At 49.5% G+C, this 15,412-nt stretch overlaps 1 protein-coding gene across 1 annotated transcript in view; it reads left to right on the top strand.

The window, feature by feature from the left end:
- LOC105015755 (peroxidasin homolog) overlaps nucleotides 1–15,412 on the top strand; it is a 50,125-nt gene that overhangs the window by 26,305 nt on the left and 8,408 nt on the right. Inside the window, exons 6-16 of the mRNA XM_010879126.5 lie at nucleotides 1,937–2,008; nucleotides 3,300–3,469; nucleotides 5,523–5,640; nucleotides 5,779–5,948; nucleotides 6,757–7,029; nucleotides 7,280–7,555; nucleotides 9,550–9,662; nucleotides 10,058–10,214; nucleotides 11,297–11,405; nucleotides 12,431–12,588; nucleotides 14,323–15,329. Coding sequence (XP_010877428.2) covers nucleotides 1,937–2,008; nucleotides 3,300–3,469; nucleotides 5,523–5,640; nucleotides 5,779–5,948; nucleotides 6,757–7,029; nucleotides 7,280–7,555; nucleotides 9,550–9,662; nucleotides 10,058–10,214; nucleotides 11,297–11,405; nucleotides 12,431–12,588; nucleotides 14,323–15,329 — 2,623 coding nt within the window. The remainder of the gene's footprint in view (nucleotides 1–1,936; nucleotides 2,009–3,299; nucleotides 3,470–5,522; nucleotides 5,641–5,778; nucleotides 5,949–6,756; nucleotides 7,030–7,279; nucleotides 7,556–9,549; nucleotides 9,663–10,057; nucleotides 10,215–11,296; nucleotides 11,406–12,430; nucleotides 12,589–14,322; nucleotides 15,330–15,412) is intronic.

Genomic DNA, 15,412 nt, shown 5'->3' with positions numbered 1-15,412 from the left:
GTTTGATGGGTTTCCTGAGCCCTCACCTGCCCTCTGACGGGTCTGCTTCCCCCATTCTTTCTAACTCCTGACTAGTGGGGATCAGGAAGGAAGCAGGGCCCTTAAGAATGCTTAGATATTCTGAAAGGGTCTGTAACCAATGTTACAACTTCAGAGGTCTGCCTGAATATGTTTGTGTGCACCTTCGCACGTTCTTCACTGTCCTCGGATATTTTCGGGCTATTTAGGATTCTAAGTGTTCAGGTGAGCTAAAGTGGTCCTGCAGGACAGAATGGTCCACTGATATGGAGAGATATAAACCTTCCTGACGCAGGATATTGGCAAAGAATTTCCCCAAGGAAATAAGGGCAACCATTGAATGAAACACTGCAGCTATTGATGTAACGTAAGTGAATCGATAAAGTGTTGTGGCTCAGTGAAGTGGCAAAACCTTGCAGCCCAATAGCACCTGGAACGCCTGGCTGGCCTGCGTTCACGCCTTCACGCCAGATGTGGGACTGTTTGATCCAAACTGGATTCCCCCTTCAACGTCGGTCTCTCTGGGTTTACGGGCTAACCCTGGAATCCAGCCGCAACACGTTCCCAACCCTTCCCCGGGGATGGTGGAGCCACATGCACTCTAATGGAAAAGAGGAAGGATTTCCCATGTGCACTCATTCTGGAATTTTTTTTTAGGGGAAGATCTCCGTGACAACGAAGGGTCCATTGTCATTCGTTTGTGGCCAAAAGAAGTCTTGAGGAAATATCTACATTGTGTGGATTTGAAAGAATAGTTTCTGCATGGGGAGGGGATTTTGCTGTAATTACAAAAGAAAAGTGTTTATTTCTAAACCTCCGCTTACCTCCTTATCTATCCGCAATCTCTTTTCAATAAATCAATCTAGTATCTCATCTTTTTATGTCGACTAGATGGTTATATAGATGGTTTGTCATGTATAGGAATCAGATCCTACTTCTTGGCCCTGGTTAGCCTATCTCCAATATTAGCATGCACCCTACATCAAAAGGGATAATGAAAAGCATCAAGTAATCAACAGAGCAAAACAGACATTCACCCTGAGTCACTGAACGGATGTGATCGCTGTGCACTGCGAAAAGACCGTAGGGATCATGCATAACACTCCTTAAGGCAGTGTTTCCCAGTCCTTGTCCGTAGGACCCAAAGGGGTTCACGTTTTTTGTTTTGGGCCTAGCACTCACACACCTGATTTAAACGTTGCACTAAAATTCACACACCTGCTTCAAACGTTGCCCTACCACTCACACACCTGATTCAAACGTTGCCCTACCACTCACACACCTGATTCAAACGTTGCCCTACCACTCACACCCCTGACTCAAACGTTGCCCTACCACTCACACACCTGACTCAAACGTTGCTCTACCACTCACACACCTGATTCAAACGTTGCCCTACCACTCACACACCTGACTCAAACGTTGCCCTACCACTCACACACCTGATTCAAACGTTGCCCTACCACTCACACACCTGATTCAAACGTTGCCCTACCACTCACACACCTGATTCAAACGTTGCCCTACCACTCACACACCTGATTCAAACGTTGCCCTACCACTCTCACACCTGACTCAAACGTTGCCCTACCACTCACACACCTGACTCAAACGTTGCCCTACCACTCACACACCTGACTCAAACGTTGCCCTACCACTCACACACCTGACTCAAACGTTGCCCTACCACTCACACACCTGATGGAAGTAATCAGCCTGTCATCAAGTCTTTTCAATCTGAATCAGATGTGTGAGTCCCGGGGGCAAAAACTAAAACGCGCAGTCCTTTGGGTCCCGAGGACCAGGATTGGGAAACACTGTGTTAGAGGTCAACCACTGTGAGTCTACGGCATATGGCTATTACTCCACACACGCTAACGCCTTTCTCTGTCACTCTCTCCATCTTTCACCACGGCAGGTTTTTGCACAACAACAGAATCACCCATCTTGTTCTGGGTACCTTCTCCCATCTGCAGTCCATGAAGAGATTGTAAGTCCAGTGATGAGTAAATCCGCAATAATGTGTGTGAACAGGACAGCTGCGTTGTCGGAGAGTCCGAATCCACCAACACTGGAATGTGCGTTCATGTTAAAATGTGAGCTCTATTTAAACCGCGCGGCACACTGTCTTGGGCGTACCTGCGAGAAGGACCGTTGGCACTGACACAGTAGCTTCCTGCTCACCAATCCCGGCCTGTCTGTTTTTAAAGAGCGGCCCTTCAAACAGAACCGAGAGTTTGATTTCCCCCAAATGTTTTCCCTTCCCTTTTTAATTTCTCACTGGTTAAAAGACTTCCACGTTCTGGTAGATTGGAGCCAGTGGGCTGTGGTTGAGAAATACAGTAGACAGACAGAAGAGTTGGCAAAGCGGGGGGGAACTAGATTCAATAATAATATTTCTCTCTGATTATTACAGCGCTCAGATTTGGAGGAGGTTCCGAGTAGAATTAGATTCAAAGAGAATGTTACTCTCCAGGAATGTACTGGTCCCTCAGCAATTTACCGAGACCTACTGGTAGAAGAAAGGAAAATAGGAGGTCAGTCAGTGGCCTCCAGCCTGAAGGAGACGGTTTCCCACAGCAGGAGAGGGGTTCTTCCAAAATGGCCATGCAGCGTCACAGTGTTTAGACAGAGCCGGACCTTGTTATGTGTCACAACGTGTGTGTCTGTGTGTGTGTGTGTGACAGAGAGAGTGCACCTACACACCCGTGTGTGTTTGTCAGTTAGTGTCCATGTGTGTTCAGCCAGGCTCAGTCCACTATGGTCGGCTGCCAGAGAGGATTTGCAGTACCGCTCAGTCAACACACCACTAACAACAGGCAGGCAGGGAGAGAGAGACTAATGGACAGTGAGAGACAAGCAAAGTGAGAAAGAAAGGCTGGTAAAGAGACAGGAAGACAGACAGAGAGAATGACAAGCAGCGAGACAGACAGGCAAATAGAGACCGTGTTGTAATAACACAGCTCTGCTAGGAGTGAGATCAGTGTAGTAGTATGCACAAGAAGTATACCTGGATTTGTGTTTCATTTTATGTTGCAATTCGAATGAGTTGTATTCATGAGGGTTAGAGTTACACTGTGGAAGAGCATGACGTATCCAGCCGGAGGACTCTGCGAAGGTGCAGATCCACTGAAAAACACGAAAAAATATTCTAACACTTTGTCCAGAGGGCTACTAAAACAGGCCTGCTTTCTTTTCATAGTGAGTTATTCTCTCTCTCTCTCTCTCTCTCTCCCCCCCTCTCTCTCTCTCTGTCTCTCTGTCTCTCTCGTTGTGTGCAGGCGTCTGGACTCCAACACTCTGAACTGTGACTGTGAGCTGCTGTGGTTGGCTGACCTGTTGAAGCAGTATGCTGAGTCAGGGAATGCTCAGGCTGCTGCTACCTGTGACTACCCCGGGCGGCTGCAGGGACGATCTGTGGCCACACTCACTGCCGAGGAGCTCAACTGTGGTAGGTTGACACACACACACACACACACACACACAGCATCTCTGCGTCTCTCGCATTGGTCCACTTCACTAAAATCCCAACTCGCTCTACACAAACCACAGCTTTCCTAGCCGCAAAGCTTCTCTTTAGCTTTTGGCTCCCAACCGTAGTGGTCTTGAGCTGTGACAAGTGGATTTCCCCAGGTGGGTCTGCCCGTCTGCGGCTCAGTTTCTTTCAAGATCAGTGTTGCGGTTTCCACTGCAGGAAAGAAATGCGAAAATGAATGCACTCGGCTCTGCAAATTGCCCAGGGTGAAAGTGTCTGCTAAATGACTGAAATGTAAATGTGAGCCTGTCCGCTGTGTTTTTCGGGGGGCTGTTCTGTGGTCTCCAGCCAGCTGTTTTTCCCGCCACGACCCCAGCAGCTGTGGTCCTGGGCTGGCTGACATGTCAGACAGGAAGCCCCGCCGTTGCTTAGCGTCTGCTAAGCCCATCAGGCCTCTGTGTGCGGTGGATGTATGGGTGGAGTGGGAGATGAAACCCTGTCTGCTGGGATCGTATGGGGCTTGGGGTTGTTCAGCGAGTGTGTGGGCCAAGGAAACCATGCATGTATGTGAGGGATGAATGGGTGAGGGCGGCAGATTAAAAGAGTGAAAACCAACGCCACCCCATAAATCCGGCTAAAAGCGAGCGTCAAAAGGCCCGTCTGGTTATTTCCATTGGGCCGGGCCCGCAGGAAAAGGAAAAGAGTGAGGTAATGTGTGTTAGAATCTTGCAGACCAAGGAATGTCTCTCACTCTACGCTGTTGTTAGTGCAGCAGGACTTACTCTCCCTAATTGGCTTTTTAGTTTGTTCCTGTTACGTCCGAGTGGCTTTGCCACCCTTGTCATGCCCTCCCCGCTTCCCTGATCAGCAACCGCCATTGTGGGGCAGCAGCTGGCAGCAGCGGGCACTTTATGTTCTAGAACCCACAGAAGCCTCAGTGGCTAATTTGACAGCCCTGACCGGCCTGTTCTTGTCGAATGAATCCCCTCTGTGTGTGGACTGGAGGCTCCCGGGAACAATGTCTGTTTTAAACATGGTGGAAGGGGGGAGAGCGTTCCACTCCCCCTTCACCTCTTCTCTCCCTGCCCCCCCTCACTTGCCTCTTCGCCCTCTCCCCTCCCCTGTTCGTTCCCCTCCACAAATGCTGGAACAATGTGCAGCGGGCCGAGCAGCTGTCAAAACAACAGGGACTGGGGTTTGAAGTACCACCTCCTTGCTGGCCCGGCTACACACGGGCCTCCTTCCCTGCTCCGTCTGGGGTCTACATGGGAGCGGGTCCCTTCATTGAAGGGTAATGGTGTAATTAGTGTCCAGTGCTGATGTGGTCTGCTGTTCCAGTATAATGGGGGTGGTGAAAGAGACAGAAGCGAGGCTGGTCTGATGACACTGTGGCTGAGGGGCTCATTGGCGGTGAGGGACCTGGAGGAGATATTCATGTCCGAGGCTGTCCCGTGTGCGCGGTCTCTGTGTTAAAAGAGAGCAGCGCTGTTGGCCTGGTAGAACTATTCTTTGCTCTCTGTTAAAGGTTTCTGTTACATGTAGACAAAGGGGCGTGTGTGAGTGTGTGTGTGTGTAGTGAATGACGTATGTGTGTACCTCAAAACGCCGGCCTGTTAGAGAGGTCAGATTGTCTAAGTAGGCAACTGCCTGGAGTTCACCAGCGCCCAAGGTCAGGCACACTGTTAAACTGCTCTGCACACAAAGCAGGCTGTGAGATTATTTCCTCACAGGAGTTGATTTGTGGTTTTATGTGCACGCGCACCTGTTTTCATTGCTGTTCCCAACCAGAGAGGCCGTCGCCAGGCCCGTTAGCATGGAGAGCAGTGTCCTCACTCCAGCCCATTCCTCTGGCCCAACTTACATCAACCAACAATGGATAGAGACACGACTCTTGTCTTGAGAGGAAAACGTCCTGTATTTATGCGTCTAGTCCGGTTGATTAATTGTGTTCACATCAAACTTTCTTTATTCCTTCTTCTCATCCTCCACTCATCCTCCTCTCATCCTCCTCTCATCCTCCTCCGTGCAGAGGTGCCCAGGATCACGTCCGAGCCCCAGGATGTTGACGTAACATCAGGGAACACTGTGTACTTCACTTGCAGGGCAGAGGGAAACCCAAAGCCACAGATCATCTGGCTCAGGAACAAGTGAGTACCGCTTTCCACTGAGCATACCGGACGTTCGAATACTTTCACTTTTATTCTGGAATGTCTCTCCTTTCCCAATATAAACGCACAGAAACCTTAATTCAGTGTCATTTCTGTGCCTGTTGTGTCTCACCCAAGTAATGCCCTGAACATGCATGACGACTCTCGGCTGAATCTGCTGGAAGACGGTACTCTGATGATCCAGGACACTAGAGAGACAGACCAGGGCGTGTACCAGTGCATGGCCAAGAATGTTGCAGGAGAGGTCAAGACCTCCCAGGTCACGCTCAGATATTTTGGAGCTCCATGTGAGTGCCTCCCTCCCACGTTATGGAATGCATTTCTGTAAGAAGAATGTCATTTTATTAAGTGTCTTCCCTCCACAAGCTTTCAACCGCACGGTTTTGCCTTGTCGAGTCAAATGTGATTCACACAGGTCCCATTGTATTCAAAACAGATCTCGTTGTCTTTAAATAGGACTGGTTGTACCCAAACAGGACCTATTGAAGTAAACTGAGGGGAACCATTATGTTCAGTGCAGACGTTTGAAATGGCAGGGCAAGATCAATTAGCATGTTGTAGCAGACTGTGGGGTCAGTGTTTCGGTCAAAAAGTCAAAGGATTTAGAGGCCGCAATGAACCCTCAGGCCATTAATCACTCAGCATTCCATGAGAAATGCATTTCTCTCAATAGCCATTTTCCCCCTCCTGACCACCACTGTCATCCCGAGAGATGAGCTGGGCTGTCTCCGGGAGACCCGCGGCTATCATCTAGTGACGGATGGTTGCGAGGCCAAACCCACTCAGAAATTGTTCTGAGGACAGCTGTTGATGGTTTCCTGTTTCTTAGATTCTAAGCGAGTGGACAGACTGTGTAGAAATTCCCTACAGTTTCCCAGCCCACTGTAGCGCAGAGTTCACGGGCTGAATTATGTAAACCCTGGCCTATGTGGCTAAATCAGTTGCGTTGAAGTCCTTGCGGTTAGCGTGATGTGTAGCTCTCTCCCACCAACATATTTGAGGGCGTTTTGGATCCCCTCCTGCCCCTTCATGGGAAAGCTATGCTGGCTCGTTCTTCTTCCGCCCTCAACCTTCCTCCCTAAATCCAACCCGCAGCTCGACCCAGTTTTGTGATCCAGCCCCAGAATACGGAGGTGTTGGTCGGGGAGAGTATCACTCTGGAGTGCAGCGCCACAGGGCAACCCCAGCCGCGGGTCTCCTGGACCAAGGTGGACCGCACGCCCCTGCCCAACGACGCCCGTATCAACATCACCCCGTCCGGGGGGCTGTTCATCCAAAACGTGGTACAGGCGGACGGGGGGCAGTACACCTGCTTTGCCTCCAACAACGTGGACACCATCCACGCCACCGCGTACATCATCGTACAGGGTGAGTAGAGCTGAGAGACGGCGGCGTGCGTCTCGTTGAGATCTCCCGGGTTGTTTTGACCAGTGGTTTTGAATAGACACGCATGGACGCAGGAGACAACCATGTGCTGGTATCGCCTGCTTCAGTGCAGAACCGTATGTTTCAGTTGTTTACGTGTGCTGTTTACGACACTGACGTTTGTGTCTGGTTAAAGTCCTGGCCGTATGTGGGGAGAACATGATCTAACTCTCATGTGGTCCCTGTTCTCCAGCGACCCCCCAGTTCACCACGACTCCCCAAGACCAGTCTGTGTTGGAGGGCCACACGGTGGAATTTCCCTGCGAGGCCAGTGGCTACCCCCAGCCTGTCATCGCCTGGACACGGGGGGGCAGCCCCCTGCCGCAGGACCGACGCCATCTGGTCCTCTCGACGGGGACGTTGAGGATCGCTCGCGTGGCACCACACGACGAGGGCCAGTATGAATGCCAGGCGGTCAGCCCACTGGGCACGGTTCGCTCCGCCGTGCAGCTCAACATCCAACAGAGAGGTGAGGCAGGTCTCTTTTTAAAGCGTGGATGATGTGTTCTGTCGACTGTAGAATGGACTTCCTGGTTTGTTTTAGCCCCACCCCCATCCTCACCCCTCCATGTCTCCATCCCCTAACAATGTCACACCCACCCCTGTATCTTTGCCACGATGTTTAACATACCATAAGAATCTATCTCTGCTCAAATGGAATCAAACAATTGTGAATTGAGTTACTTTGTTTCTTTTGAGTGTTAATGTGCTTCCCGAGTGGTTGCCGTGGTCTGACTCCATGGCTTGCACGAAAACTGCTCTGCCTTCTCTGTCAGCTACTATGCAGAGCAATGCAATCATGCATCAGACCTCTTCCCAGCTTTATTTAGCCATTCATATCTCTCCCCAGCCAAATGGCTCAGCTGTCGACATCCTCAAATGAAACTGGTCACACTTTCCAATTTATCTGTTGTGATCTTTAATACTGTACATGTCAAACCATTTCCCTTCACCCTCCGAGTATGCAGTATTTCTGCAACTGATTGATGCCAACCTTGGATTGAACTAACTGTCCCATATATTGAAGGTATGTGCTTGAAACTGAAATCTAGAAGCAACTAAGTCAGTGTTGACAAGTAGCAAAAAACGCAATGTTTGACATGACAATTATACATGATTATGGATCTTTATTAAAGATTAAAGGCGACCATATAACATTTCTTTTTTTTTTATACTGAAATTCCTATCCGAAAAGGATGTTATTGTTAGGACCTTTCCAAACACTACCATACTTCTTAAAAGAAGGTCAGTGGAGGATAGTAAAACTTGAGATTGTGGGTGTGACATCTTGGGCTAATTTGTTGTTTAAACTCCAGACCCTGCAATTCCAGAAACAATGACTCGACTTGGTACTAAACACTGGTTATACAGCTTGGAGTCTGTCTTTCTTTCTCTTTGTCTCCTTCTCCCTGAAATTGCAGGCTTTTATTTCTCAGTGGGATGAGGAGCGGAGCGGGGACAGGAAAGCATGGCTCTCTGTAATCCCAGATGACACCATGTTTTCCATGTAGTAATGAATGTCAACATGTAGCAAAGTGCATGTTCCAGAATGGCCCGGGCCCAAGGCAACCCTGAGCAACACTTAGTGTAGTGTGTAATTGCTGCTGCAACCCAGTGCTGCTTTTAACGAGAGGGAAGGAGCGCCAGACACGCATGCAAATGCAGACACACTCAGAAAGAGACACTGTACACAAAAGGACCAAACAGGCAGGATAAGGGCCAGCTATTTGGCTACACTGAAGTCCATGTTTTTCTTTTGTGTGATGTGCTTGGATACTAGGGCTTGTTCAGAGCATTCTAATGCTTCCTATCGTTCACTTCTGCTCTACTTTGATTACTTGTGAACAGTTAATCTGTTAAACCTCAGGATCCCCCCAGGCTCAGAGGTTCTTCCTCAAAAAGGGAATGTGATCTCCCCATGAACAGGTGGCTAGCTACAGGGGTTACAGACCCCCTTTCAGTCAATGGGTTTTTTTCCAGCGTGGAGGAAAAGCCTCCCCAGCTGTGTGTGAAAGAGTGTATCCCTGGACTGAGATATGACCACAGGGACATTTTTGATACACCTCTCCCTGGGTTAGCTGGATAGAATGTACGTGCAAGTAAATGAGATTTGACCTTTTAGAGTACAGCTGGTCCCTTTAATTAGAACAGAGATCAACATGTGACACGAGTACACGTGTCTGTGTGTTTGCACTTGTGTGCGCAAGATTGCATGTGCATGTGAGCGTGTGTTTGAGCGTGTGTGCAGGGAGCATGCATGTGTTTGTGCAAGTATGCATGCTTGGTTTTGTGTGTGTGTGTGTGTTCATTGCCAACTTCAGAGTCCTGCATTAGTTCCTGTTTTCGACAACACTGAGAACATTTGGACGAAGAGGCACGTTGACTGCGTTGTGACTCTTTGCACTGTGAGCTGTGGGCCGAGCATCGATGTAATCATTAACACGTGTGTTTTTAAATCATCAGTAACGCCTGTTTTCACAAATGCTCCAAGGGACCTGACTGTGGAGTCTGGCACGGACGTCCAGATTCCCTGCAGTGCTCAGGGCCAGCCCGAGCCCGTCCTCACCTGGAACAAGGTTAGACACCGGTCGCCTGGTCACCAGCCACGTGCTCACCGCCGCCTGGCACGAGGCTAGCATAGCCAGGCTCTAGCTGAGGACAGGGGATGGGGAGAGGGAAGGGTAAGGAAGGCAAAGGGCTTCTCCTGTCAGGAAATGGCTGTTTAGTAACTGCCTGAATACAAATGTACAAAGTGACTGGTCTGTTTGGAATATAACTGCCTGTTGCAAAACGCCGCAGTGCAGCCGAATGCAGATTTGATAGACTCTGTGTGACCTGGCTATGTGTTTGACCGTTCAACTCAAGCCAGTGCCCCACCGCGAGGCCTTATGGCAGCGTAGCTCCACGGTTCGTACGATAACACCCCACGCCCACTGACCTTTGAACCCTGTCTCTCGTGGCAACCTTGCAGGATGGTGTTCAGGTGACGGAGAGTGGGAAGTTCCACATTGCCTCCGAGGGCTTCCTGGAGGTCAAGGACGTTGGTCTGGCGGACGGCGGACGCTATGAGTGTGTCGCCCGCAATCCCATCGGCTACCAGTCCGCTAGCATGGTGCTCACTGTCCTAGGTAAGACTCGGCTATGATACCCTAAGCTTTGCCAACACAGTTAGCCGTGGAAAACCACAGGCTGTGTGGGGTTTTGTGTTCCAGCCCTGCTTTAACACACCTGATTCAGCTCATAATTGCTATTGCTGGCGTGGAGCCAAATACTGCACTCATTCCGCAGTTTGCCAGGGCCAAGGCTCTGTGATTGCTGAACCGCAGCTATTGTAACACTTCGGGGTCGGGTCTGACTCTTCGGCTCTAGACCTAGGGTTGTTTATTTGGCCTGGCCTGCCTGCAAGCCGTCTCGTGTCCGACGCCAGCTAGCGTGCCGTCAGTGAACTGCGACGATGCTGGGTTGACATTGGCCCGGTCTGCAGTCCAAACGTCAGACAATGTTTTACATGGCACACAGTGAAAGTACTCTCTAGAGCCGGCCAAGAAATTAGCTCCGTCCTTTCCAGTTCTCAGGGCAGGGACACGGTTGCAGAGCAGTGTCCAGCCCTACATGGCGAAGTCCCCCAGTTAACTAGATGTTTTAGGCCTGTAGTGGAACCTAGGTTACGATAACTACCTCATGCTGTCTTTGGCGTGACAGACGACGGCTGACATGCTCAGCTGAAACAGCTGATGTTTTATCAGTGTCAGTACTGAAGTGCGAAGCGTCAGACATCTTAGAGATTTATGAATCCATCCACACTGAAAATGCAGCTTGTGTTAATATAAAGGCTGAAATCGTGACAAATCCTGTCAGACCCTTTTTCACCATTAATGAGCTCTTTTAACCAACAGTGGAAAAATAAATTGATCATTTATTCGATTTTTCTTTTACTGTGAAGACACCAAAGTCTGTAAATCACATTGCTATTTATAAATACAATTATAAATGTTTTTATTGATGAAAAATACTCCATGGAGTATCAATACAAGGATGTATTGATGAGGTCAAAAACAAATGGATCTAATGCAGTGATGTTACAAATGTAAAGGACCACCTAAAGACTCACTCTAAGCAAATAAGTTATTTCTGACATAAATGTCAGAACCAAGGTCTCGAGTAGTCCATTTGAAGACCCTTTATGAAAGCAGTGCCTATCTGTTTGCAGTGCCTCCAGTAAGTAGACAAGGGGACACCTTTGTGACGTCCTCGATTGAAGAGGCCATCCGCAACGTGGACAGTGCCATAGAATCCACCAGGAGGCATCTATTTGATGGGTAAGTTCCACACCCTGTCAATCTCTGCTCATTAATCTGAGCTATGTTGCATTTCTGCGATGTATCTTGGGGGGTGCTTTGCGTGTGGGCTCTTTGAACCAATGATGTGGTTAACAGGATTATGTTTTCACACACACACACACACACACACACAGAAACGCACACACAGATACACCACATACCACACGCACAGTTAGCTAACGGGGGATTTCCAGCTCTGTTCTAATCACAAGCCCAGATAGAGAGGATGCCTCTGGGCCCACAGATCTCAATGGGTTAAGTGGTGTGTGCGTGTGTCTGTGTTGGTGTGCGCACGTGTGTGTGTGTGTGTGTGCGCGCACGTGTGCGTGGGTGTGTGCGTCCAGCCTTCTGAATTCTGTTTTCACAGCATGAGCGCTAGGATTGCCCGATGCTCTGTACAATGTCATCATAACTTCTCGAAGAGGACAATTAGCATATCAAACGGTGTCAGCGCCTGTGCTTTTAGAAAAGAGGCTTCAGTGAAGGAGAAACGTTTGCTTGATGCTGGGGGAAAATGAAAGCCCTGCAAGAAGCTCCGTTGTGTGGGAGTCTTTTGGGGGTGCCTGTGGGTGCCAGGGCCAAGTTCAAAGCTCCTCATAAATAACCACGTAGTCATTGCGATAGTATCCAAAGCTGAGAAATGCCTGTATATGGAACTGAAAGCAGGTTAATGCCTACACTTATTATAGATTAGGAGATGAACTAGCTTGGGATTTTTTTCTTATTTTCCCTCTTGACTTTTTGTCATGGGTAAGATTTTCTTTAGCGTGCTTGCCTGAACTCTTTTACCTGCTCACGCCATTCCAGTCAAATCACTGAACAGTTTAAGTAGACATCTTAAAATATTCTTCCCTGGCAAGGGAACTTAAGCAATGTGAACATGACATTACCATCTCGCTCTCTCTGTCTGTGGCTCTCTCTTTCTATCTATACTCTCACACTCCCCTCCTTCTCCATCCACCCCCACCCCCCTTCACCATCCATCCATCCATCCATCTCTATAGTAACCCTCGCACACCAGGAGAGTTGCTTGCCCTGTTCCGTTACCCTAGAGACCCCTACACGGTGGAGCAGGCTAGGGCAGGGGAGATCTTTGAGCAGACCCTGCTCCTCATCCAGAACCATGTTAACCAGGGACTCATGGTGGACACCAATGGCACAGGTGAGATCAAACAATATTGTAATGGGCCCGGACCAGGTGTTTTGGTTAAAACAAGAACCTAGAGTCAAATAAAGTGATCATTAGCCCAACCTGGTCTCAGGGGATACATGTTTATGGTACGTTCGGTTAGGGTGCATTACATTGCAGTACTAAAATGTATATAGTAAATGAGTCCTGAGATTAAGGTTATGGTTGTCCATTACAGTACTACGGTTAGGGTTAGGGTTATCCATTACAGTACTAAGGTTAGGGTTAAGGTTATCCATTACAGTACTAAGGTTAGGGTTAGGGTTATCCATTACAGTACTAAGGTTAGGGTTAGGGTTATCCATTACTGTACTAAGGTTAGGGTTAAGGTTATCCATTACAGTACTAAGGTTAGGGTTATCCATTACAGTACTAAGGTTAGGGTTAGGGTTATCCATTACAGTACTAAGGTTAGGGTTAAGGTTATCCATTACAGTACTAAGGTTAGGGTTAAGGTTATCCATTACAGTACTAAGGTTAGGGTTAAGGTTATCCATTACTGTACTAAGGTTAGGGTTAAGGTTATCCATTACAGTACTAAGGTTAGGGTTATCCATTACAGTACTGAGGTTAGGGTTAAGGTTATCCATTACAGTACTAAGATTAGGGTTATCTATTACAGTACTAAGGTTAGGGTTAAGGTTATCCATTACAGTACTAAGGTTAGGGTTATCCATTACAGTACTAAGGTTAGGGTTAAGGTTATCCATTACAGTACTAAGGTTAGGGTTAAGGTTATCCATTACAGTGCTAAGGTTAGGGTTAATGTGGCGGGGGGGTGGTGCTTTGAATCCATGGGGGGAAAGCATTATTTTATTTTTTTCTTGCAATGATTACAATCAGGGTTTGTGGTTAATGTCCCAGATTTAGATAAACGGACCTACATCTGGGACCAGTGAGATAACTCCTGAACCATTGACTGGACGCTCATAAACGCTTTTACTGCCGTGCGTCATGCTGAATATTCACTCAGAATAGTCACTCAGCCTTACAGCGAACGCCCTCCAAGATTTGGCACGAGCAGGAAAGTCTCCAGGTGGGGTACATTATGTGCTATTAGCCCAAGTGGATGGGCTGGACGCTTCTTCTCTGTGTCTCAGATGAGAGAAAGGGAGGGAAAAGTGAGGCGAGAGAGAGAAAGAGAGAGAGAGGGAGGGCTGGGAGAAGGAGAGCGGGGATGCCAAGGGAGAGAGGAGAGTGAAGGCCAGGGTGAGAGAGAAAGGAAGAGCGGAAGAGGGGCCAGAACAAGAGACATCGACACAGAGCAGGATGAGAGATCGGCAAAGCAAGAAAGAGAGGGTAGACCGAGAGGAGAGAGAAAAGGAGGGCATAGAAACAGAGGGAGCAAGACTTAAATAGAGGACAGAATGCTCAGTGTTTTAACTGGTTATGACAACAGCCACATGTTCTTTGTTACACTGGCCTCGGTTTGCCAGTCAGAAAAAACAGTGTTGGCTGTTTTGCTCACCCATACTACCAAGCACACACACACACACACACACACACAGCTAGTCAGGACACGTCGGAGGAACACTTCAATCCGTGCCCTCAGGATGCAGGTTACATTCCCAGTGCTCTTGGTACTGTCCTGCATGCTGCGATCTGCAGTCTCCGCTGCGAGGGACATGTGGTACACAGCCTGGGTGCTTTATTTCTCCATACAGAAAGCCCTCACTACAACCTTCTGTCCATCCCTCTGTTTTCCAGCATTCCGCTACAACGACCTGGTGTCGCCTCACTTCCTGGATGTGATCGCCAACCTCTCCGGCTGCACAGCGCACCGGCGCTTCAACAACTGCTCCGACATCTGTTTCCACCAGAAGTACCGGAGCCACGACGGAACCTGCAACAACCTGCAGCACCCCATGTGGGGAGCCTCCCTCACCGCCTTCGAGCGCCTCCTAAAGTCCGTGTACGACAACGGCTTCAACCTGCCGCGCGGCGCTAGCGGCCGCCAACGTAACGGACACGCCCTGCCCCTGCCGCGCCTCATCTCCACCACCATGATCGGCACGGAGACCATCACCCCCGACGACCGCTACACCCACATGCTCATGCAATGGGGTCAGTTCCTGGACCACGATCTGGATTCGACCGTCGCCGCCCTCAGCCAGTCACGCTTCTCTGACGGCCAGCTCTGCACAAACGTGTGCACCAACGACCCCCCCTGCTTTCCCATACAGTTCCCTCCGGGAGACCCTCGGCAGGCGCGGAGCGGTGCACGCTGCATGTTCTTTGTGCGTTCCAGCCCCGTGTGTGGCAGTGGCATGACGTCCCTCCTAATGAACAGCGTGTTTCCGCGGGAACAGATCAACCAGCTGACGTCGTACATCGACGCGTCCAACGTGTATGGCAGCTCGCGCCACGAGTCCGAGGAGGTCAGGGACTTGGCGAGTCAACGGGGTCTTCTGAGGCAGGGCATCGTCCAGCGCTCTGGGAAGCCCCTCCTGCCCTTCGCCACAGGGCCTCCCACAGAGTGTATGAGGGACGAGAATGAGAGCCCCATCCCCTGTTTCCTGGCTGGAGACCACAGGGCCAACGAGCAGCTGGGTCTCACTGCCATGCACACGGTGTGGTTCCGGGAACACAACCGCGTAGCCACGGAGCTGCTCCGGCTCAACCCCCACTGGGACGGAGACACCATCTACCACGAGGCCCGGAAGATTGTTGGAGCACAGATGCAGCACATCACCTACAACCACTGGCTGCCCAAGGTAAGCTGCCGTCCACTACTCCGTTATAATCTAGCTCTGCTAATCTCTTCAGCTTGACGGAAGGCACCGACTTTTAATAACAT

Source organism: Esox lucius, chromosome 15 (assembly GCF_011004845.1).
Source record: "Esox lucius isolate fEsoLuc1 chromosome 15, fEsoLuc1.pri, whole genome shotgun sequence".
Lineage (NCBI taxonomy): Eukaryota > Metazoa > Chordata > Actinopteri > Esociformes > Esocidae > Esox > Esox lucius.
The sequence above is the reverse complement of the archived record's forward strand: the minus strand, read 5'-3'. Positions and strand labels throughout refer to the sequence as shown.